This window comes from Coregonus lavaretus (genome assembly GCF_964263955.1).
Source record: "Coregonus lavaretus genome assembly, contig: HAP1_SCAFFOLD_763, whole genome shotgun sequence".
NCBI lineage: Eukaryota > Metazoa > Chordata > Actinopteri > Salmoniformes > Salmonidae > Coregonus > Coregonus lavaretus.
Genome location: NW_028158149.1, coordinates 53,364 through 80,000, shown reverse-complemented (window position 1 = coordinate 80,000; position 26,637 = coordinate 53,364). Strand labels below are relative to the sequence as shown.

General features: G+C 45.6%; 1 protein-coding gene across 1 annotated transcript in view; it reads right to left on the bottom strand.

The window, feature by feature from the left end:
• LOC311124365 (membrane-associated guanylate kinase, WW and PDZ domain-containing protein 3-like) overlaps positions 1 to 5,571 on the bottom strand; it is a gene marked incomplete at both ends in the record, with an annotated part of 73,662 nt that extends 68,091 nt beyond the window's left edge. Inside the window, one exon of the mRNA XM_084198528.1 lies at positions 5,292 to 5,571. Within this exon, the coding sequence (XP_084054654.1) occupies positions 5,292 to 5,571 (280 nt within the window). The remainder of the gene's footprint in view (positions 1 to 5,291) is intronic.
• Positions 5,572 to 26,637: the final 21,066 nt, after the last annotated feature.

The following is a 26,637-nucleotide window of genomic DNA, read 5'->3' as shown; positions in this document are numbered from 1 at the left end:
AGGACAGTACAGACTACATACTACAGTACAGACTACCTACTACAGGACAGACTACCTACTAGAAGACAGTACTGACTACCTACTACAGGACAGTACAGACTAACTACTACAGGACAGACTACCTACTACAGGACATTACAGACTAACTACTACAGGACAGACTACCTACTACAGGACAGTACTGACTACCTACTACAGGACAGTACTGACTACCTACTACAGTACAGACTACCTACTACAGGACAGACTACCTACTAGAAGACAGTACTGACTACCTACTACAGGACAGTACAGACTAACTACTACAGGACAGACTAACTACTACAGGACAGTACAGACTTCCTAATACAGGACAGTACTGACTACCTACTACAGGACAGTACAGACTACATACTACAGTACAGACTACCTACTACAGGACAGACTACCTACTAGAAGACAGTACTGACTACCTACTACAGGACAGTACAGACTAACTACTACAGGACAGACTACCTTCTAGAGGACAGTACAGACTAACTACTACAGGACAGACTACCTACTAGAAGACAGTACTGACTACCTACTACAGGACAGTACTGACTACCTACTAAAGGACAGTACAGACTACCTACTACAGGACAGTACTGACTACCTACTACAGGACAGTACAGACTACCTACTACAGGACAGTACTGACTACCTACTACAGGACAGTACAGACTACCTACTACAGGACAGTACTGACTACCTACTACAGGACAGTAAAGACTACCTGCTACAGGACAGTACAGACTACCTACTACAGGACAGTACAGACTACCTACTACAGGACAGTAAAGACTACCTGCTACAGGACTGTACTGACTACCTACTACAGGACAGTACTGACTACCTACTACAGGACAGTACAGACTACCTACTACAGGACAGTACAGACTACCTACTACAGGACAGTACAGACTACCTACTACAGTACTGACTACCTACTACAGGACAGTAAAGACTACCTGCTACAGGACAGTACTGACTACCTACTACAGGACAGTACTGACTACCTACTACAGGACAGTACTGACTACCTACTACAGGACAGTACAGACTACCTACTACAGGACAGTACAGACTACCTACTACAGTACTGACTACCTACTACAGGACTGACTACCTACTACAGTACTGACTACCTACTACAGGACAGTACAGACTACCTACTACAGGACAGTAAAGACTACCTGCTACAGGACAGTACTGACTACCTACTACAGGACAGTAAAGACTACCTACTACAGGACAGTACTGACTACCTACTACAGGACAGTACAGACTACCTACTACAGGACAGTACAGACTACCTACTACAGGACAGTACAGACTACCTACTACAGGACAGTACAGACTACCTACTACAGGACAGTACAGACTACCTACTACAGGACAGTACAGACTACCTACTACAGGACAGTACAGACTACCTACTACAGGACAGTACTGACTACCTACTACAGGACAGTACAGACTACCTACTACAGGACAGTACTGACTACCTACTACAGTACAGACTACCTACTACAGGACAGTACTGACTACCTACTACAGGACAGTAAAGACTTCCTACTACAGGACAGTCCAGGGACGGTCTGGGACCAGAAACCGGCACACCGTTCACATGTTTTACTGAAGGCCCCAAAACTGGCCATTTCCCCCCCATTATCAGCCAAATAATGATAATTATGTGCAAAACCCCGCATTGAGACAGGCCCACTGAGCTAAAGATCATCTGGCATTTGCCTAAACTGCCCTATGGCAAGTCCGTCCCTGGCACTGTCTCACTACTCCAGTAGGGTGGGCAGTAGACTGTGGTTCAAGTGACAGGACACCGTAGCAGTCCTGCTGGGTTCAAATACTATATGAAATCATTTCAAATACTTTATTTGCGCTTGTTTTAATGGAACAAATAGAGGAAACCCAGGATATCTGGCATTCCAGGCAGGCTAGAGCAAACGCTCAAAGTACTTGAAATAACTTCTAATAGTATGTGGACAGTAGTACAGGACAGTAATACAGGACAGTAATACAGGACAGTAATACAGGACAGTAATACAGGACAGTAGTACAGGACAGTAATACAGGACAGTAATACAGGACAGTAATACAGGACAGTAGGACAGGACAGTAATACAGGACAGTAATACAGGACAGTAATACAGGACAGTAGTACAGGACAGTAATACAGGACAGTAGGACAGGACAGTAATACAGGACAGTAATACAGGACAGTAGGACAGGACAGTAATACAGGACAGTAATACAGGACAGTAGTACAGGACAGTAATACAGGACAGTAATACAGGACAGTAATACAGGACAGTAATACAGGACAGTAGTACAGGACAGTAATACAGGACAGTAATACAGGACAGTAATACAGGACAGTAATACAGGACAGTAGGACAGGACAGTAATACAGGACAGTAATACAGGACAGTAATACAGGACAGTAGTACAGGACAGTAGGACAGGACAGTAATACAGGACAGTAATACAGGACAGTAATACAGGACAGTAATACAGGACAGTAGTACAGGACAGTAATACAGGACAGTAGTACAGGACAGTAATACAGGACAGTAGGACAGGACAGTAGGACAGGACAGTAGTACAGGACAATAATACAGGACAGTAATACAGCACAGTAATACAGGACAGTAGTACAGGACAGTAATACAGGACAGTAGTACAGGACAGTAATACAGGACAGTAATACAGGACAGTAATACAGGACAGTAGGACAGGACAGTAATACAGGACAGTAATACAGGACAGTAATACAGGACAGTAATACAGGACAGTAGTACAGGACAGTAATACAGGACAGTAATACAGGACAGTAATACAGGACAGTAATACAGGACAGTAATACAGGACAGTAATACAGGACAGTAGGACAGGACAGTAGTACAGGACAGTAATACAGGACAGTAATACAGGACAGTAGTACAGGACAGTAATACAGGACAGTAATACAGGACAGTAGTACAGGACAGTAGGACAAGACAGTAATACAGGACAGTAGTACAGGACAGTAATACAGGACAGTAATACAGGACAGTAATACAGGACAGTAATACAGGACAGTAGTACAGGACAGTAGGACAGGACAGTAGCAGTAATACAGGACAGTAATACAGGACAGTAATACAGGACAGTAATACAGGACAGTAGTACAGGACAGTAGTACAGGACAGTAATACAGGACAGTAGGACAGGACAGTAGTACAGGACAGTAGTACAGGACAGTAATACAGGACAGTAATACAGGACAGTAGGACAGGACAGTAGGACAGGACAGTAACACAGGACAGTAATACAGGACAGTAGTACAGGACAGTAGTACAGGACAGTAATACAGGACAGTAGTACAGGACAGTAATACAGGACAGTAGTACAGGACAGTAGTACAGGACAGTAGTACAGGACAGTAATACAGGACAGTAATACAGGACTGTAATACAGGACAGTAGGACAGGACAGTAATACAGGACAGTAATACAGGACAGTAATACAGGACAGTAGTACAGGACAGTAATACAGGACAGTAGTACAGGACAGTAATACAGGACAGTAATACAGGACAGTAATACAGGACAGTAGTACAGGACAGTAATACAGGACAGTAATACAGGACAGTAATACAGGACAGTAGTACAGGACAGTAATACAGGACAGTAATACAGGACAGTAATACAGGACAGTAGTACAGGACAGTAATACAGGACAGTAATACAGGACAGTAGTACAGGACAGTAGTACAGGACAGTAATACAGGACAGTAATACAGGACAGTAGTACAGGACAGTAATACAGGACAGTAATACAGGACAGTAATACAGGACAGTAATACAGGACAGTAGTACAGGACAGTAATACAGGACAGTAGTACAGGACAGTAATACAGGACAGTAATACAGGACAGTAATACAGGACAGTAGCAGTAATACAGGACAGTAATACAGGACAGTAATACAGGACAGTAGTACAGGACAGTAATACAGGACAGTAATACAGGACAGTAATACAGGACAGTAGTACAGGACAGTAATACAGGACAGTAATACAGGACAGTAATACAGGACAGTAGTACAGGACAGTAATACAGGACAGTAATACAGGACAGTAATACAGGACAGTAATACAGGACAGTAGTACAGGATAGTAATACAGGACAGTAATACAGGACAGTAGTACAGGAGAGTAATACAGGACAGTAGTACAGGACAGTAATACAGGACAGTAATACAGGACAGTAGAACAGGACAGTAATACAGGACAGTAATACAGGACAGTAATACAGGACAGGCCGACTCACTACACAGGACTGTAGCTAGTAGCAGCTCCCCTTTCCCATTGTCACATTTCATTAAATGGGCAATCTGTGATTGCTACATCAATTTTGGGACTTATATATTCATGATATAGACCCACTAAATCTCGATGATTCTAATTTATAAATCCCTCATGAGCTTAGTTCAATAACTTAACCCTGTCAGAACCCCAAATATAAGCTCGTTTACCTCCTTCGTTTGTAAAATTGTAAACAAACACTGTATAGCCTCCCTCAGCTATTTACCAAATCAGCGGTGGGGTGATGCTTTGTTATTGTTTGAACTTCAGATTGCCCCTTTTATGGAAAGTAGAGGCAGCTAGGAAGAAATGGTTGCCAGCCAAGTAATAAACATTTCATATCAGTGGTGTAAATGTACGCTAGGAGAATAGTGTTGTAATGAAGTGGGCGGTTTACTGCTGGATCAGCTTTACCACCATACAGCTACATCACTACACATGTAGGATCTTAAATTGAGCCAGTTACAGCAGGAAAATAATCCTGGAAAACAGGACATTTGAATTATTATGTGGATTATAATTAATTACATTTTTGTAGGGATGACACGTAAGGTAAAACCAAGTCTGAAAAGTGCAAATTACCAACTTCAGACGCCTTTTAAAACCTCAAATACACTACAAGTTTTAAAAAATATCCTGCATTGCAAGAACGTTCTCCTGCAACAGGGTGATCAAATTAAGATCCTACATCTGTATGATGTTGGGGATTCAGGGGGAAAATATATTCTGTAATTTAATTGCGTCTCAAGAGTAGGTCTATGAGTACTGATCCAGGATCAGGTTTCTCCTGTCCATGTAATCTTATTCATTATGATCTAAAAGGCTAAACTAATCCTGGATCAGCACTCCTACTCTGAGAATACGGGCCCTGGAGAGCTATAAAGTTATTTTGAAGTTAATAACGGTACCTGGAGAGACAGTTTTGATGCGTATGGGATGGGGGCATGAGTTGAGGACCCCTCTCACGTCTCCTAGTGTCATGCCCAGGACGGGCGTACCCCCGATCTCCAGTATGACGTCACCCACTGTGGTCCAACCTCCAGGTGCTGTGGTGACGAATGGGAACTCTCCGTAGTCAGCCCCGCCCCCAATGGCCACACCCAGCTCCCCAGACCCGTCTCCCAGGGGAACAAAACTCTCCTGCACCTTGGAGCGCCAGTGCAGCTTCTTCACTGTGGCCTTAGACATGGTGACAGACCTGGAACAAGATAGCACAGGGAACAGGCTTAGTCACAACACCACACAGCCTTAGACATGGTGACAGACCTGGAACAAGATAGCACAGGGAACAGGCTTAGTCAGAACACCACACATCCTTAGACATGGTGACAGACCTGGAACAAGACCGCAAGGCACTACAGAGGGAAGTGCGTACGGCCCAGTACATCACTGAGGCCAAGCTTCCTGCCATCCAGGACCTCTATACCAGGCGGTGTCAGAGGCAGGCCCTAAAAAAAGACTCCAGCCACCCTATGGCCACCCTGTGGCCACTGTGGTCCTCTGTAGCTCAATTGGTAGAGCACGGCGCTTGTAACGCCAGGGTAGTGGGTTCGATCCCCGGGACCACCCATATGTAAAAATGTATGCACACATGACTAAGTCGCTTTGGATAAAAGCGTCTGCTAAATGGCATATTATTATTATTATTATTATTACCCTAGTCATAGACTGTTCTCTCTGCTACCACACGGCAAGCGGTACCGGAGCGCCAAGTCTAGGTCCAAAAGGCTTCTCAACAGCTTCTACCCCCAAGCCATAAGACTCCTGAACATCTAATCATGGCTACCCGGACTATTTGCATTGTCCCCACCCCCCCATCCCCCTCTTTTACGCCGCTGCTACTCTGTTAAGTATTTATGCATAGTCACTTTAACTCTACCCACATGTCATATGACCTCAACTACCTCAACTAGCCGGTGCCCCCACACATTGACTCTGCACCGGTACCCCCCTGTATATAGCCTCCCTACTGTACCGGTACCCCCCTGTATATAGCCTCCCTACTGTTATTTTATTTTACTGCTGCTCTTTAACTATTTGTTATTTTTTACTTAACACTTTTTTTTATTTTCTTAAAAACTGCATTGTTGGTTAAGGGCTTGTAAGTAAGCATTTTATTGTAATGTCTACACCTGTTGTATTCGGCGCATGTGGCAAATAACATTTGATTTGATTTGATTTGTACTCACTCACTCACGTACTCACTCACATACTCACTCACGTACTCATGTACTTATTCACTCACAGACTCAGTCACCTAATCACTCACCTAATCACTCACTCACGTTCTCACTCACCCCATTCATTCCTGTACTCACTCACTCAATATTCCCTCACGCACGCACTCACTCACTCACTCACTCACACACTCACTCATGTACTCACTCACGTACTCAAGTACACACTCACGCACCACTTGATGAGTTGAAGTTCCTGTAGAGTATAATAAACCATATTGAGAATAGTTAGTCAGTCCCCCTGGACAAAGTCCCAGACACATGCAGTGTGTTGGTTCTCTAAAGCCTTGTTCACACTGCAGGCATTAATGCTCAAATCAGTTTGGTTTTTCAAATCCATTTAGGACTACTCACTGTCCAAACAGCAAGTTACAAGTGACCAAATCGGGTTTGTGTGAGTTCAGACAGCAGTCATTTGCTGCCATGGTTACGCTCGTTGTCATAGTAACGACAGGTGAGTGTGAAGTGGTGTAGGCTGATTGGTGGTGGTGCTTGTGCGTGCATAACTATTCACCCCCCCCCCCCAAGTCAATACTTTGTAGAGCCACCTTTTGCAGCAATTACAGCTGCAAGTCTCTTGGGGTATGTCTCTATAAGCTTGGCACATCTAGCCACTGGGATTTTTGCCCATTCTTCAAGGCAAAACTGCTCCAGCTCCTTCCAGCTGGATGGGTTCCGCTGGTGTACAGCAATCTTTAAGTCATACCACAGATTCTCAATTGGATTGAGGTCTGGGCTTTGACTAGATTTTAGATTTTAGTCATTTAGCAGACGCTCTTATCCAGAGCGACTTACAGTTAGTGAGTGCATACATTTTTCATACTACTAGGCCATTCCGACACATTTAAATGTTTCCCCTTAGACCACTCGAGTGTTGCTTTAGCAGTATGCGTAGGGTCTTGTGAAACATAGACGACTATGAATGGTACAGATTTGGTTCGGTCTGGGTAGACTAGTACCCAAACGCGCAAAGGAGGATATTACACGTTTCTACTTCTGTGTACCTATTCAAGATACATGAAGAGAATGACTTTCATAATGATGCATTTCTGTATAGTACAGATCAGGACCCATGATGCCATTCTGTTACCATCATTCCGTTACCGGGTGTTAATCCACTTCACTTACTGTACTTCAATAACCAGAAGAGATGTTTTCAAACCCAAGGTGTCATAGCTGACAGACTTTTCTACAGACCTCTTTGAATCTTAACTCGTAGTAGATATAAAATAGTTTTTACAAAAACGTGATCGCAGAAATCTGAGGGAGATTTTACCGTCATTCTCTTACCAAACTGCATCTGCACTGTTCCTAAATGTGTTTTAGTTTAGTTTTCTGTGGGAATTAGACTGCTGCATTCGGAAAGTATTCAGACCCCTAGACTTTTTCGACATTTTGTTACGTTACAGCCTTATTCTAAAATGGATTAAATCGTTTTTTCCCCTCAACAATCTACACACAATACCCCATAATGACAAACCAAAAACAGGTTTAGACGTTTTTTTTGCAAATGTATTACAAATAAACAACTGAAATATCAAATTTACATAACTATTCAGACCCTTTACTCAGTATTTTGTTAAAGCACCTTTGGCAGCGATTACAGCCTCGAGTCTTCTTGGGTATGATGCTACAAGCTTGGCACACCTGTATTTGGGGAGTTTCTCCCATTCTTCTCTGCAGAACCTCTCAAGCTATGTCAGGTTGGCTGGGGTGCATCACTGCACAGCTATTTTCAGGTCTCTCCAGAGATGTTCGATTGGGTTCAAGTCTGGGCTCTGGCTGAGCCACTCAAGGACATTCAGAGACTTGTCCCGAAGCCACTCCTGCGTTGCCTTGGCTGTGTGCTTAGGGTCGTTGTCCTGTTGGAAGGTGAACCTTCGCCCCAGTCTGAGGTCCTGAGCGCTCTGGAGCAGGCTTTCATCAAGGATCTCTCTGTAATTTGCTCCGTTCATCTTTCCCTCAATCCTCACAAGTCTTCCAGTCCCTGCCGCTGAAAAACATCCCCACAGCATGATGCTGCCACCACCATGCTTCATCGTAGGGATGGTGCCAGGTTTCCTCCAGACATGACGCTTGGCATTCAGGCCAAAGACTTTAATCGTGGTTTCATCAGACCAGATAATCTTGTTTCTCATGGTCTGAGAGTCCTTTAGGTGCCTTTTGGCATACTCCAAGTGGGATGTCATGTGCCTTTTACTGAGGAGTGGGACCTTCAATGGTGCAGAAATGTTTTGGTACCCTTCCCCAGATCTGTGCCTCGACACAATCCTGTCTCTGAGCGCTACGGACAATTCCTTCGACCTCATGGCTTGGTTTTTGCTCTGGCATGCACTGTCAACGTTGGGACCTTATATAAACAGGTGTGTGCCTTTCCAAATCATGTCCAATCAATTTAATTTACCACAGGTGGACTCCAATCAAGTTGTAGAAACATCTCAAGGACGATCAATGGAAACAGGATGCACCTGAGCTCAATTTCGAGTCACATAGCAAAGGGTCTGAATACTTATGTAAATAAGGGATCTGTTTTTTTATGTTTTTATTAAATTCGTAAACATTTCTAAAAACCTGTTTTTGCTTTGTCTTTATGAGGTATTGTGTGTAGATTGATGAGGGACATTTTTTATTTAATCAATTTTAGAATAAGGCTGTAACGTAACAAAATGCTAAAAAAGTCAAGGGGTCTGAATATTATATTATTATTATACATTTTAAAGTGAAAAAGTGAGTCTTAGTGTCACTCTGTTACAGTGAAATTGCCCTTAGACAAAATCCATGTAGCCTGGACTCACACACACACACAGAGACAGGCTAGAAACAGACACACACACACAGAGACAGGCTAGAAACACACACACACACAGAGAGAGACAGGCTAGAAACAGACACACACAGAGAGAGACAGGCTAGAAACAGACACACACACACACATAGACAGGCTAGAACCAGACACACACACAGAGACAGGCTAGAAACAGACACACACACAGAGAGACAGGCTACAATCAGACACACACAGAGACAGGCTAGAAACAGACACACACACAGAGCGACAGGCTAGAAACAGACACACACACACACATAGACAGGCTAGAACCAGACACACACACAGAGACAGGCTAGAAACAGACACACACACAGAGAGACAGGCTACAATCAGACACACACAGAGACAGGCTAGAACCAGACACACACACAGAGACAGGCTAGAAACAGACACACACACAGAGAGACAGGCTACAATCAGACACACACTGAGAGACAGGCTAGAAACACACACACACACTGAGAGACAGGCTAGAAACACACACACACACACACTGAGAGACAGGCTAGAAACAGACACACACACAGTGAGACAGGCTAGAATCAGACACACACACAGAGAGACAGGCTAGAATCAGACACACACACAGAGACAGGCTAGAAACAGACACACACACAGAGACAGGCTAGAATCAGACACACACACAGAGACAGGCTAGAATCAGACACACACACAGAGAGACAGGCTAGAAACAGACACAGAGAGACAGGCTAGAAACAGACACACACACACACAGAGACAGGCTAGAATCAGACACACAGACAGAGACAGGCTAGAATCAGACACACACAGAGAGACAGGCTAGAAACAGACACACACAGAGAGACAGGCTAGAAACAGACACACACACACAGAGACAGGCTAGAAAATGACACACACAGAGACAGGCTAGAAACATACACACACACACAGAGAGACAGGCTAGAAACAGACACACAAACACAGAGACAGGCTAGAAACAGACACACACACACACAGACAGGCTAGAATCAGACACACACACAGAGACAGGCTAGACACAGACACACACACAGAGAGACAGGCTAGAAACAGACACATACACAGAGAGAGACAGGCTAGAATCAGACACACACAGAGAGACAGGCTAGAATCACACACACACACAGAGACAGGCTAGAATCAGACACACACAGAGAGACAGGCTAGAATCAGACACACACACAGAGACAGGCTAGAAACAGACACACACAGAAAGAGACAGGCTAGAAACAGACACACACAGAGAGACAGGCTAGAAACAGACACACACACACAGAAACAGGCTAGAAACAGACACACACACACAGAGACAGGCTAGAATCAGACACACACGCACAGAGACAGGCTAGAAACAGCCACACACACAGAGAGAGACAGGCTAGAAACAGCCACACACACAGAGAGAGACAGGCTAGAAACAGCCACACACAAACACACACACACAGAGACAGGCTAGAAACAGACACACACACACAGAGACATGCTAGAAACAGACACACACACACAGAGACAGGCTAGAAACAGACACACACAGAGAGAGACAGGCTAGAAACAGCCACACACACAGAGAGACAGGCACACACAGAGAGACAGGCTAGAAACAGCCACACACACAGAGACATTCTAGAATCAGACACACACACAGAGAGAGACAGGCTAGAAACAGACACACACACAGAGACAGGCTAGAAACAGACACACACAGAGAGAGACAGGCTAGAATCAGACACACACACAGAGAGACAGGCTAGAAACAGCCACACACACAGAGAGACAGGCTAGAAACAGCCACACACACAGAGACAGGCTAGAATCAGACACACACAGAGGGAGACAGGCTAGAAACAGACACACACACAGAGACAGGCTAGAATCGAATCAGACACACACACAGAGAGACAGGCTAGAAACAGCCACACACACAGAGACAGGCTAGAATCAGACACACACAGAGGGAGACAGGCTAGAAACAGACACACACACAGAGACAGGCTAGAATCAGACACACACACAGAGAGACAGGCTAGAAACAGCCACACACACAGAGACAGGCTAGAAACAGCCACACACACAGAGACAGGCTAGAATCAGACACACACAGAGGGAGACAGGCTAGAAACAGACACACACACAGAGACGGGCTAGAATCAGACACACACAGAGAGAGACAGGCTAGAAACAGCCACACACACAGAGACAGGCTAGAAACAGACACACACAGAGAGAGACAGGCTAGAAACAGACACACACACAGAGACAGGCTAGAATCAGACACACACAGAGAGACAGGCTAGAAACAGACTCACACACAGAGAGACAGGCTAGAAACAGACACACACAGAGAGACAGGCTAGAATCAGACACACACAGAGAGACAGGCTAGAAACAGACACACACACAGAGAGACAGGCTAGAAACAGACACACACAGAGAGACAGGCTAGAATCAGACACACACAGAGAGACAGGCTAGAAACCAGGCAGCACCCTGTTAGAACAAGGAACTGTGGCTGTGTTAGATTCCCAGTCAGTCAGTCAGTCACATGGAGAGGAGTGGAGTGCCAGACAGACAGACAGACAGACAGACAGACACTAGGCAATACTGTGCTGAGGAGTGGAGCACCAGACAGACAGACAGACAGACAACCGTATTCTCCTCAATAATAAAAGACTACTACTACTACCCTGGAATAGAGGGAAGACAAGACAAGACCACACAGAGTTCCAGGCCTCTGGAGAGATTTTATAGCTCCGTTTATTTACAGTTAGCTACCTCACACGTTTAAACTTTACAGCGACTTACTGTTCCCCAGAGTGACTTGGAGTTTATGCATTCATCTTAAAGTAGACAGCCAAGTATCACAGTCTTGTACAGTAAAGTATCACAGTCTTGTACAGTAAGTAAAACTTTCCCTCAATAAAGCAGCACATATCCATATAGATTAATGGAAACATACACATTTTGTTACGGTTTGAGGGTTACATATTTAATGCTGTTCACATGTGGAACTGAACCAGACTGCATTGCATTCCATGTCGGAACACCCTTCTAGCAACTCTCATAAAGCGGACATTGGGACAATAACCAGGTCACTGGTCAGGACTTATCAAAGACAAATAAAGCAATCAGATAGTAGGGAAACATAGGAGAGCTGCTTGTGTGATCGAGAGGTAAGGTAAGGTAGAGCCATCTAGTATGGGCTTCGTGCTGTAGAAGAGAAGAGAACAGAACAGAATGGAGGAATGAGAAAGAAGGGGAAAGATTTTCATGGAGTATTGGTTGTTGGTCAGGAACAGCAGAGTAGGTATGGTATTGAAAGAGAGGAGTAGATAGGAGGAGAGGAGAGGAGAGGAGAGGAGAGGAGAGGAGAGGAGAGGAGAGGAGAGGAGAGGAGAGGGAGAGGGAGAGGGAGAGGGAGAGGGAGAGGGAGAGGGAGAGGAGAGGAGAGGAGAGGGAGAGGGAGAGGGAGAGGGAGAGGGAGAGGGAGAGGAGAGGAGAGGAGAGGAGAGGAGAGGAGAGGAGAGGAGAGGAGAGGAGAGGAGAGGAGAGGAGAGGAGAGGAGAGGGAGAGGGAGAGGGAGAGGGAGAGGGAGAGGGAGAGGAGAGGAGAGGAGAGGGAGAGGGAGAGGGAGAGGGAGAGGGAGAGGGAGAGGAGAGGAGAGGAGAGGAGAGGAGAGGAGAGGAGAGGAGAGGGAGAGGGAGAGGGAGAGGAGAGGAGAGGAGAGGAGAGGAGAGGAGAGGAGAGGAGAGGAGAGGAGAGGAGAGGAGAGGAGAGGAGAGGGAGAGGGAGAGGGAGAGGGAGAGGAGAGGAGAGGAGAGGAGAGGAGAGGAGAGGAGAGGAGAGGAGAGGAGAGGAGAGGAGAGGAGAGGAGAGGGAGAGGGAGAGGGAGAGGGAGAGGGAGAGGGAGAGGGAGAGGAGAGGAGAGGAGAGGAGAGGAGAGGAGAGGGAGAGGGAGAGGGAGAGGAGAGGAGAGGAGAGGAGAGGAGAGGAGAGGAGAGGAGAGGAGAGGAGAGGAGAGGAGAGGAGAGGAGAGGAGAGGAGAGGAGAGGAGAGGAGAGGAGAGGAGAAAGACAGCGTGGATGGAGGAGCTAAGGTCTGTGTAATTGGATAATGAAGGATGACCCTCTACTTTCCTCGCATCTAATTGGACATCACATGGTTAGAGCACCAGAAACATATGCCTGTCTTCCAGACACATACACTACATGACCAAAAATATGTGGACACCTGCTCATCCAACATCTCGTTCCAAAAATCATGGGTATTAATATGGAGTTGGTCCTCCCCCTTTGCTGCTATAACAGCCTCCACTCTTCTGGGAAGGCTTTCCACTAGATGTTGGAACATTGCTGCGAGAACTTGCTTCCATTCAGCCAAAAGAGCATTAGTGAGGTCGGGCACTGATGTTGGGCGATCCCAAAGGTGTTCGATGGGGTTGAGGTCAGGGCTCTGTGCAGGCCAGTCAAGTTCTTTCACATCGATCTCGACAAACCATTTCTGTATGGACTTCGCTTTGTGCAAGGGGGCATTGTCATTCTGAAACAGGAAAGGGCCTTCCCCAAACTGTTGCCACAAAGTTGGAAGCACAGAATTGTCCAGAATGTCATTGTATGCTGTAGAGTAAAGATTTCCTTTCACTGGAAATAAGAGGCCTAGCCCGAACCATGAAAAACAGCCCCAGACCATTATTCCTCCTCCTCCAAATTTTACAGTTGGCACTATGCATTGGGGCAGGTAGCATTTTCCTGGCATCCGCCAAACCCAGATTCATCCGTCGGACTGCCAGATGGTGAAGCGTGATTCATCACTCCAGAGAACGCATTTCCACTGCACCAGAATCCAATGGCGGCGAGCTTTACACCACTCCAGCCGACGCTTTGCATTATACATGGTGATCTTAGGCTTGTGTGCGGCTGTGAACCGCCTACCGCCCTAGCGGCGGTTGCCACCAGGAGGACGGCGGCTAACGACTCCGTCACCGGCCCAGACCTGGCAGGCGTTCCCCGGGAGTATTGGGATCTGGGGGAGGTGTTTAGTAAGAGGGCCTACCTCCTCACAGGCCATATGACTGCGCAATCGATCTCCTTGCTGGACTTGAGGGAGTATATCGACGAGGCACTCGTTGAGGGTCACATCCGTCCCTCTACCACACCCGCGGGCGCGGGCTTCTTCTTCGTGGGGAAAAAGGACGGTGGGCAGCGGCCGTGCATTGATTACCGGGCGCTCAATGACATCACGGTTAAGAACCACTCCCCATGATGACGACAGCATTCGAGTCATTGCAGGGAGCCCGGGTCTTCACCAAGCTGGACTTACGTAATGCCTACAACCTGGTGGGGATTCGGGAAGGGGACGAGTGGAAGACGGCGTTTAACACACCCAGTGGGCATTACGAGTACCAAGTCATGCATTTTGGTCTAGCCAACGCGCCTGCAGTGTTCAAGGCGTTGGTCAATGACGTGCTCCGGGACCTCCTCGACTACAGCGTCTTCGTGTATTTGGATTACATCCTCATATTTTCGAAGGACATGAGTGAACACCAGCAGCACGTTCGGCAGGTCCTCCAACGCCTTCTCCGTCGCCAGCTCTACGTCAAGGTGGAGAAGTGTGTGTTCCACACTGAGACAGTCTCCTTCCTGGGGTTCATCTTTCAACCAGGGGGACCTACGGACGGACCCAGCCAAGGTCAGCGCGGTACTGGATTGGCCACAGCCCTCATCCATCAAGCAACTACAACGGTTTTTAGGGTTTGCTCATTTTCATAGGCGATTTATTCGCCATTTTAGCTCCCTAGCCGCTCCTCTGACAGCCCTCACCCAGACGTGCATACGCTCCTTTGCCTGGACCTCGGAAGCGGGGAACGCATTTGATGCGCTGAAGCGGCGCTTTACATCGGCCCCGGTCCTCGGGCATCCTGATCCGTCCCTGCTGTTCATTGTGGGGGTGGATGCTTCAGACGTTGCAATGGGAGAAATCCTGTCCCAGCGGTTCCTCACGGACGGTTCCTCACGGACTCACCCCTGCGCATTTCTCTCCTGTCGGCTGTCCCCGGCGGAGCGGAATTACGACGTGAACTGCTAGCAGTCAAGCTCGCCCTGGGGGAGTGGAGGCATTGGCTAGAGGGGGCCGCCCATCCATTCATCGTATGGACTGACCATAAGAACTTAGCCTACATTCAGGGGGCCAAGAGGCTCAACTCGCGCCAGGCCAGGTGGGCGTTATTCTTCACCAGGTTCCGGTTCACCATCTCATACAATCCGGGGTCGAAGAATACCAAGCCTGACGCGCTTTCCCGACAGTTCGACCCCATGGACCTGGTGGAGAGGGACGACCCCATTGTCCCCAATGCCCTGATTGCTGCACCAGTTTTGTTGGGAATCGATAGGCTGGTCAGAGCAGCGCTACGGCGGGAGCCCGATCCAGGCGGAGGTCCATCAGGGAGGATGTACGTACCCAAGGCTGCGCCCTCGCGACTGCTTCAGTGGGCACAAGCGTCCGACCTCTCCGGGGGGCGCCAGGACGTTGGAGTTCCTGCATAGGAGGTTCTGGTGGCCATCTGCTGAGGGGGATACACGCGCCTTCGTGGCTTCTTGCCCGGTCTGTGCGTGCACGAAGATCTCATGTCAGCCCGCGGCAGGGTTGCTCCGACCCCTGCCTATCCCCAAGTGCCCCTGGTCCCACATCTCACTGGATTTATTTTCTGCCCTACCCCCCCTCTGATGGATACACAGTCATCCTGGTCGTTGTGGACCGGTTCTCGAAGGCTGCCCACTTCATTCCCCTTCCTAAACTCCCGTCGGCCCGGGAGACGGCTAAGTTGGTGGTACAGCACGTTTTCTGGGTCCACGGCCTTCCCCAAGATGTGGTGTCAGATCGGGGCCCTGAGTTCGCCTCCAGGTTCTGGAAGGCATTCACCACCTGCCTCGGCGCCTCCGTCAGCTTGTCTTCCGGCTTCCATCCCCAGTCGAACGAGCAGACGGAGCACGTCAACCAGGATCTGGAGGAGGTGCTACGCCTCCAGCAATCCAGCTACGTGGAGTCAGCGACTAGCGTGGGCGGAGTACGCCCAAAACACCCTTCTTTGCTCGTCCACCGGCCTGTCTCCCTTCCAGTGCCAATACGGGTATCAACCCCCCCTATTCCCCGAGCAAGAGGAGGAGGCGGCGGTCCTGTCGGTCCAGGCCCACATCAGTCGCTGTCGCTGCACCTGGAGGCAGATACGGGCAGCGCTTAAGCGGCCCTCGGTCAGGTCTCAACCTCAGGCCAACCGCAGGCGTCGCCCGGACACGGGATCTTCCCCTCCGCGTGGAGTCCAGGAAGCTGTCCCCCCGGTTCGTCGGGCCATTCACAGTCATCCGGGGAATCAACCCAGTGACCTACCGCCTGCAACTTCCCCCCACCATGCGGGTGCATCCCACTTTCATTTTACATTTTTTTACATTTTACGTCATTTAGCAGACGCTCTTATCCAGAGCGACTTACATTATTTTATTTTTTTTCATACCCCCTGTGGGAATTGAACCCACAACCCTGGCGTTGCAAACACCATGCTCTATCAACTGAGCTACATCCCTGCCGGCCATTCCCTCCCCTACCCTGGACGACGCTGGGCCAATTGCGCGCCGCCCCATGGGTCTCCCGGTCACGGCTGGCTACGACAGAGCCTGGATAATTTCTCGCATGGAATAGCCTTCATTTCTCAGAACAAGAATAGACTGACGAGTTTCAGAAGAAAGTTTTGTTTCTGGCCATTTTGAGCCTGTAATTGAACCCACAATTGCTGATGCTCCAGATACTCAACTAGTCTCAAGAAGGCCAGTTTTATTGCTTCTTTAATCAGCACAACAGTTTTCAGCTGTGCTAACATAATAGCAAAAGGTTTTTTTAAACCCTTTTAAAATGATAAACTTGGATTAGCAAACACAATGTGCCATTGGAACACAGGAATGATGGTTGCTGAGAATGGGCCTCTGTACGCCTATGTAGATATTCCATTTTTAAAAAATCAGCCGTTTCCAACTACAATAGACATTTTACAACATTAACAATGTCTACACTGTATTTCTGATCAATTTGATATTTTAAAAATGGACAATTTCTTTTTGCTTTTCTTTCGAAAACGAGGACATTTCTAAGTGACCCCAAACTTTTGAACGGTAGTGTACATACACAGTACCAGTCAAAAGTTTGGACACCTACTCATTCAAGGGCTTTTCCTCATCTTTTACTATTCTCTACATTGTAAAACAACAGCGAAGACATCAAAACCATGAAACAACACAAGGAATCATGCAGTAACCACAGTGTTAAACAAATCAAAATATATATTTTAGATTCTTCAAAGTAACCACCCTTCGCCTTCATGACAGCTCTGCAGACTCTGGAATGCTTTCCCAACACTCTTGAAGGAGTTCCCACATATGCTGAGCACTTGTTGGCTGCTTTTCCTTTACTCTGCAGTCCAACTCATCTCAAACCATCTCAATTGGGTTGAGGTTGGGGGGTTGTGGAGGCCTGGTCATCTGATGCAGCACTCAATCACTCTCCTTCTTGGTCAAATAGCCCCTACACAGCCTGGAGGTGTGTTTTGGGTCATTGTCCTGTTGAAAAACAAATGATAGTCCCACTAAGCGCAAACCAGATGGGATGGCGTAGCGCTGTAGAATGCTGTGGTAGCCATGCTGGTTAAGTGTGCCTTGAATTCTAAATAAATCACAGACAGTGTCACCAGCAAAGCACCCCTACACGTCCTCCATGCTTCACGGTGGGAACCACACATGCGGAGATCATCCGTTCACCTACTCTGCGTCTCACAAAGACTTTCCATGTGTCCCTCCTCAATCCCGCCGCCACCTGTCCCCTGGCTCCCCCTCCTCGTCCTGTTCCCCCGCTGCGCCTCGTCGGAGGGCAGCCGGCTTTTACTGTGGACCGGCTCCTGGACTGCCGGCGGGTGGGGAGGGGTCTCCAATTTCTGGTGGACTGGGAGGGTTATGGGCCGGAGGAGCAGTCCTGGGTGCCCGGGAGGGACATTCTGGACCCAGGGCTGATAACAACATTCCGTCGCCTCCACCTGGAGGCGCCGAGGTGAACGGCTGGGGCTGTTTGTCGTGGAGGGGGGTGGGGGGCACATCCAGAGCTACCCACTAGGTGTCGTCCTCCGACAACCTTTAGGCACCTCCTCACTCACAGTCTGGACTAATCATTATCCTATTGGTGTCACCTGTGTCTACCTGTTCACCTGTGTATTTATGCCCTCACTTCCCTGTGTTCCCTTGCTCAGTTTTCTCTGCTAGTTTCACTATGCCAAGCAGTACTAATCAGCGGAACGTATGGACAGATATACGTGAGAAGTGCTCTCCCTGTTTATTTATTATTTCAGTCGTAGTTACTATTTCGTATTTTGGCTGTCAGCCTGTTTTTGGAGACTTATTTGCTCCACCTTTCTTTTATCGTGTTGAGTCCGTTGTTTTGTATTCTGGCTTCGGGACCACCAGTAAAGATCCTTGTTTCACCATCTCTGCCTGCTGTCTACTGTCTATCCTGCACGGCAGCTGGCTCACACCTCACACTGAATATTTTAGCCTTCCAAATAGATAGACATCTTAGTTAGCTACCTCGCCCACCTTGGTCTTTGGATCCCTGGTTCATTGAATGAGGGGATTATTTTATAAAAAGACATAAAAAGTTATTTGGTTGTAATTGTAATGTTGCAGGGTGGCCAACCATACTCCAGGAGAGCTGCTGGGTGTGCGGGCTTTTGCACCACCCCCTGCTCAAACGCAACACATTGTCCAAAATCAGCTGCTCAACAGGACCTTGATAAGCGGACTCTGGTGTGTTTGAGCAGGGTTGGGTCAAAAGCCTGCACACCCAGTAGCTCTCCAGGTGGAGGGTTGACGGACCACGTGTGTTTCACACAGTAGCCTATCAGTGCAGTATTTTACTTTGTGGGAGGTTAAGTGCCTTGCTCAACGGCACAACGGCAGGAGATATTATAAATGGCATGAGAGACCAGCAGCCTTCCATTGTCAATACCAGCGATAACAATGTAATGATCAATACCAGCGATAACAATGTAATGATCAATACCAGCGATAACAATGTAATGATCAATACCAGCGATAACAATGTAATGATCAATACCAGCGATAACAATGTAATGATCAATACCAGGGATAACAATGTAATGATCAATACCAGCGATAACAATGTAATGATCAATACCAGGGATAACAATGTAATGATCAATACCAGCGATAACAATGTAATGATCAATACCAGCGATAACAATGTAATGATCAATACCAGGGATAACAATGTAATGATCAATACCAGGGATAACAATGTAATGATCAATACCAGGGATAACAATGTAATGATCAATACCAGGGATAACAATGTAATGATCAATACCAGCGATAACAATGTAATGATCAATACCAGCGATAACAATGTAATGATCATGTTATTTTGTAAAGTGGTTCTTCGCATTATACAACACCAATTTTCAGTCAACTTTTTGACCCGTGGTGTTAGACAATTTTTTATGGGGGGGGGACAAGTAAAAAAAATCTGTCCTACTAGTCTGAAGGAGAAGTGTCTAAAAAAGTTAATGTCAAGCCCTGATGCAAGTTGGTAACATATAATACGAATTCTAATTAGTAACTGTATCATACGAAATGGGTGATGGACATCCACAAATAAATACATTCCATACGAAACGTAACATACTGTATCATACCAAATTGAGTGTCTCAGATTTATGTACAGAATAATACGGAATGCTCTGAGACCAGGTTGTTCACACACAGACACACACAGGCACACTTATCTCTCTCTTTCACACACACACACACACACACACACACACACACACACACACACACACACACACACACACACACACAAGCATTCTGACTATCCACTAAAACAGCACAGGCAGACTATTTACTATCACAAAGCAGGCAGACTATTTACTATCACAAAGCAGGCAGACTATTTACTATCACACACCAGGCAGACTATTTACTATCACACGGCAGGCATACTATTTACTATCACAAAGCAGGCAGACTATTTACTATCACAAAGCAGGCAGACTATTTACTATCACAAAGCAGGCATACTATTTACTATCACAAAGCAGGCAGACTATTTACTATCACACAGCAGGCGGACTATTTACTATCACACGGCAGGCAGACTATTTACTATCACAAAGCAGGCAGATTATTTACTATCACAAAGCAGGCAGACTATTTACTATCACAAAGCAGGCAGACTATTTACTATCACAAGGCAGGCAGACTATTTACTATCACAAAGCAGGCAGACTATTTACTATCACAAAGCAGGCATACTATTTACTATCACAAAGCAGGCAGACTATTTACTATCACACAGCAGGCGGACTATTTACTATCACACGGCAGGCAGACTATTTACTATCACAAAGCAGGCAGATTATTTACTATCACAAAGCAGGCAGACTATTTACTATCACAAAGCAGGCAGACTATTTACTATCACAAAGCAGGCAGACTATTTACTATCACAAGGCAGGCGGACTATTTACTATCACACGGCAGGCAGACTATTTACTATCACAAAGCAGGCAGACTATTTACTATCACAAAGCAGGCAGACTATTTACTATCACATGGCAGGTAGACTATTTACTATCACAAAGCAGGCAGACTATTTACTATCACAAAGCAGGTAGACTATTTACTATCACAAAGCAGGCAGACTATTTACTATCACAAAGAAGGCAGACTATTTACTATCACAAGGCAGGCAGACTACTATCACAAAGCAGGCAGACTATTTACTATCACAAGGCAGGCAGACTATTTACTATCACAAGGCAGGCAGACTATTTACTGTCACAAAGCAGGCAGACTATTTACTATCACAAGACAGGCAGACTATTTACTATCACAAAGCAGGCAGACTATTTACTATCACAAAGCAGGCAGACTATTTAGTATCACACGGCAGGCGGACTATTTACTATCACAAGGCAGGCAGACTATTTACTATCACAAAGCAGGCAGACTATTTACTATCGCAAGGCAGGCAGACTATTTACTATCACAAAGCAGGTAGACTATTTACTATCACAAAGCAGGTAGACTATTTACTATCACAAAGCAGGCAGACTATTTACTATCACAAAGCAGGTAGACTATTTACTATCACAAAGCAGGTAGACTATTTACTATCACACGGCCTCTGGGCAAAACAGATAAACAATAATACTATGCCCACATACGCTGATGCAGGCTAATGCAACATGGAGTTATGTTGGCTGGGGTGTAAATCATTAGTGTAAATAAATGCTTGGTCATTCTTGGCCAGATGTGTTGAAGACATCAGACGGTTAATTTGGATAGCCTTCTGAGGAGCTAGTGGCACAGGGGAGCGTTTAGCAGCAGAGAGCATGGGGACCCACGGCAGCCTACATCTATCAGGTTAAAGAGCTCGTAAACGGCGAGACTGACTGGCGAGGCAAATGCAGTGTATTGGAGCACAATAGCCTATGACATAAATGGACCACATAATATGCTAACCTTGCTTGATTCATTATGGCAGGAGAGCGATAACCCAGTAAGTAACCTAGTAGGCATGTTCTGAATAGAGCAGAACGCGTCTTGTTGAATACATGGTGAAATGGTAACTATGGCAAATATATGACAAAATAGCCTCAAACTAAAACGTCGCAAAATGCAAATTTGTATCAACGGCATACCTTCATAATTCCAGCCTCCTTCACCGCGACGTTTTTTCCTCGTAGCGGCTATAGCCAGCTATGTATATCCCTTTCTCTCTATTCTCCAGTCTTATTGATTGGTGCCTTGGTGTACCGCTGCCTGACTGGTCACTGCAGGCTGTGCTCTATGACAATAGATAGGTAGAAGCCCGGGTTTAAAATACATTGCACTGCGCATGCAGATAGATAATGAATGTAGCTGGTAAAATGTGAAAGAGAAAGTGGATCCGCGGCGCGGTCTCTACCGCTGCTGCTAGTCTGACGCGGTCTCTACCGCTGCTGCTAGTCTGACGCGGTAGCCATGCCTGCGGCTGCCCTCAGTGGCTGTAACAGACTAATGGAAGTTGTGGAACACAGGTCAGGATTACACTGCATTCGCTACAGTGCTTTTTCCTCTAGTCGCTCTCTCCTCGTAGGCGAAGGCAATAAGGAAACGGTGATAAGAGGAATGGAGGGGGGAGGGAACATGGATTAAACAGAAAAGAGGAGACGCCTTAAGACGATTGGCTAGTCTATAGTCTATAGTCCTGTAGTAGTCTATAGTCCTGTAGTAGTCTATAGTCCTGTAGTAGTCTATAGTCCTGTAGTAGTCTATAGGCCTGTCATAGTCTATAGTCCTGTCATAGTCTATAGTTCTGTAGTAGTCTATAGTCCTGTCATAGTCTATAGTCCTGTAGTAGTCTATAGTCCTGTAGTAGTCTATAGTCCTGTAGTAGTCTATAGTCCTGTAGTAGTCTATAGTCCTGTCATAGTCTATAGTCCTGTAGTAGTCTATAGTCCTGCAGTAGTCTATAGTCCTGTAGTAGTCTATAGTCCTGTAGTAGTCTATAGTCCTGTAGTAGTCTATAGTCCTGCAGTAGTCTATAGTCCTGTAGTAGTCTATAGTCCTGTAGTAGTCTATAGTCCTGTAGTAGTCTATAGTCCTGTAGTAGTCTATAGTCCTGTAGTAGTCTATAGTCCTGTAGTAGTCTATAGTCCTGTCATAGTCTATAGTCCTGTAGTAGTCTATAGTCCTGTCATAGTCTATAGTCCTGTAGTAGTCTATAGTCCTGTAGTAGTCTATAGTCCTGTAGTAGTCTATAGTCCTGTAGTAGTCTATAGTCCTGTCATAGTCTATAGTCCTGTAGTAGTCTATAGTCCTGTAGTAGTCTATAGTCCTGTCATAGTCTATAGTCCTGTAGTAGTCTATAGTCCTGTAGTAGTCTATAGTCCTGTAGTAGTCTATAGTCCTGTCATAGTCTATAGTCCTGTAGTAGTCTATAGTCCTGTAGTAGTCTATAGTCCTGTCATAGTCTATAGTCCTGTAGTAGTCTATAGTCCTGTAGTAGTCTATAGTCCTGTCATAGTCTATAGTCCTGTAGTAGTCTATAGTCCTGTAGTAGTCTATAGTCCTGTCATAGTCTATAGTCCTGTAGTAGTCTATAGTCCTGTAGTAGTCTATAGTCCTGTAGTAGTCTATAGTCCTGTCATAGTCTATAGTCCTGTAGTAGTCTATAGTCCTGTAGTAGTCTATAGTCCTGTAGTAGTCTATAGTCCTGTCATAGTCTATAGTCCTGTAGTAGTCTATAGTCCTGTAGTAGTCTATAGTCCTGTAGTAGTCTATAGTCCTGTAGTAGTCTATAGTCCTGTCATAGTCTATAGTCCTGTAGTAGTCTATAGTCCTGTAGTAGTCTATAGTCCTGTCATAGTCTATAGTCCTGTCATAGTCTATAGTCCTGTAGTAGTCTATAGTCCTGTAGTAGTCTATAGTCCTGTCATAGTCTATAGTCCTGTAGTAGTCTATAGTCCTGTAGTAGTCTATAGTCCTGTCATAGTCTATAGTCCTGTAGTAGTCTATAGTCCTGTAGTAGTCTATAGTCCTGTCATAGTCTATAGTCCTGTAGTAGTCTATAGTCCTGTAGTAGTCTATAGTCCTGTAGTAGTCTATAGTCCTGTAGTAGTCTATAGTCCTGTCATAGTCTATAGTCCTGTAGTAGTCTATAGTCCTGTAGTAGTCTATAGTCCTGTAGTAGTCTATAGTCCTGTCATAGTCTATAGTCCTGTAGTAGTCTATAGTCCTGTCATAGTCTATAGTCCTGTAGTAGTCTATAGTCCTGTAGTAGTCTATAGTCCTGTAGTAGTCTATAGTCCTGTCATAGTCTATAGTCCTGTCATAGTCTATAGTCTATAGTCCTGTAGTAGTCTATAGTCCTGTCATAGTCTATAGTTCTGTAGTAGTCTATAGTCCTGTAGTAGTCTATAGTCCTGTCATAGTCTATAGTCCTGTAGTAGTCTATAGTCCTGCAGTAGTCTATAGTCCTGTAGTAGTCTATAGTCCTGTAGTAGTCTATAGTCCTGTAGTAGTCTATAGTCCTGCAGTAGTCTATAGTCCTGTAGTAGTCTATAGTCCTGTAGTAGTCTATAGTCCTGTAGTAGTCTATAGTCCTGTAGTAGTCTATAGTCCTGTAGTAGTCTATAGTCCTGTCATAGTCTATAGTCCTGTAGTAGTCTATAGTCCTGTAGTAGTCTATAGTCCTGTAGTAGTCTATAGTCCTGTCATAGTCTATAGTCCTGTAGTAGTCTATAGTCCTGTAGTAGTCTATAGTCCTGTCATAGTCTATAGTCCTGTAGTAGTCTATAGTCCTGTCATAGTCTATAGTCCTGTCATAGTCTATAGTCCTGTAGTAGTCTATAGTCCTGTAGTAGTCTATAGTCCTGTAGTAGTCTATAGTCCTGTCATAGTCTATAGTCCTGTAGTAGTCTATAGTCCTGTAGTAGTCTATAGTCCTGTAGTAGTCTATAGTCCTGTCGTAGTCTATAGTCCTGTAGTAGTCTATAGTCCTGTCATAGTCTATAGTCCTGTCATAGTCTATAGTCCTGTAGTAGTCTATAGTCCTGTAGTAGTCTATAGTCCTGTCATAGTCTATAGTCCTGTAGTAGTCTATAGTCCTGTAGTAGTCTATAGTCCTGTAGTAGTCTATAGTCCTGTAGTAGTCTATAGTCCTGTAGTAGTCTATAGTCCTGTAGTAGTCTATAGTCCTGTCATAGTCTATAGTCCTATAGTAGTCTATAGTCCTGTAGTAGTCTATAGTCCTGTCATAGTCTATAGTCCTGTCATAGTCTATAGTCCTGTAGTAGTCTATAGTCCTGTAGTAGTCTATAGTCCTGTCATAGTCTATAGTCCTGTAGTAGTCTATAGTCCTGTAGTAGTCTATAGTCCTGTAGTAGTCTATAGTCCTGTAGTAGTCTATAGTCCTGTAGTAGTCTATAGTCCTGTAGTAGTCTATAGTCCTGTCATAGTCTATAGTCCTGTAGTAGTCTATAGTCCTGTAGTAGTCTATAGTCCTGTCATAGTCTATAGTCATGTAAAATGCTAATGATACTAATCATAGTCTTTTTTTTATTTACATGATTGAATGATGTTTTTCCTTTTCTACAACCCGTGTTGTTTTCAATACCTCATGTTCCTCTCTGTCATCCCCTGTCTTTGTCCTTACACTTTCATTACTCTGAGGTAGTCTTATATGGTCCCATATTTTAACTATAGTGGACTATATTATCCTACTAGATGACTGGCTGACTGACTGACTGACTGACTAACTGGCTGACTGACTCACTGACTGACTGACTGACTAACTGACTGACTAACTAACTGACTAACTGACTGACTAACTGACTGACTGACTGACTAACTGACTAACTGACTGACTAACTGACTGACTGACTGACTGACTGACTGACTGACAAACTGGCTGACTGACTGACTGACTGACTGACTAACTGACTGACTGACTGACTGACTGACTAACTGACTGACTAACTAACTAACTGACTAACTGACTGACTAACTGACTGACTGACTGACTGACTGACTAACTGACTGACTAACTGACTAACTGACTGACTGACTGACTAACTGACTGACTGACTGACTGACTAACTGACTGACTAACTGATTGACTAACTGACTGACTAACTGACTGACTAACTGACTGACTAACCGACTAACTGGCTGACTAACTAACTGACTGACTGACTAACTGACTGACTGACTGACTGACTAACTGACTAACTGACTGACTAACCGGCTGACTAACTAACTGACTGACTGACTGACTGACTAACTGATTGACTAACTGACTGACTAACTGACTGACTAACTGACTGACTAACCGACTAACTGGCTGACTAACTAACTGACTGACTGACTAACTAACTAACTAACTAACTAACTGACTGACTGACTAACTAACTAACTGACTGACTAACTGACTGACTGACTGACTAACTGGATGACTAACTAACTAACTAACTAACTGACTGACTAACTGACTGACTTACTGACTAACTGGAGGACTAACTTTCGAACTGACTGACTGACTGACTGACTGACTAACTGACTGACTAACTTTCGAACTGACTGACTGACTGACTAA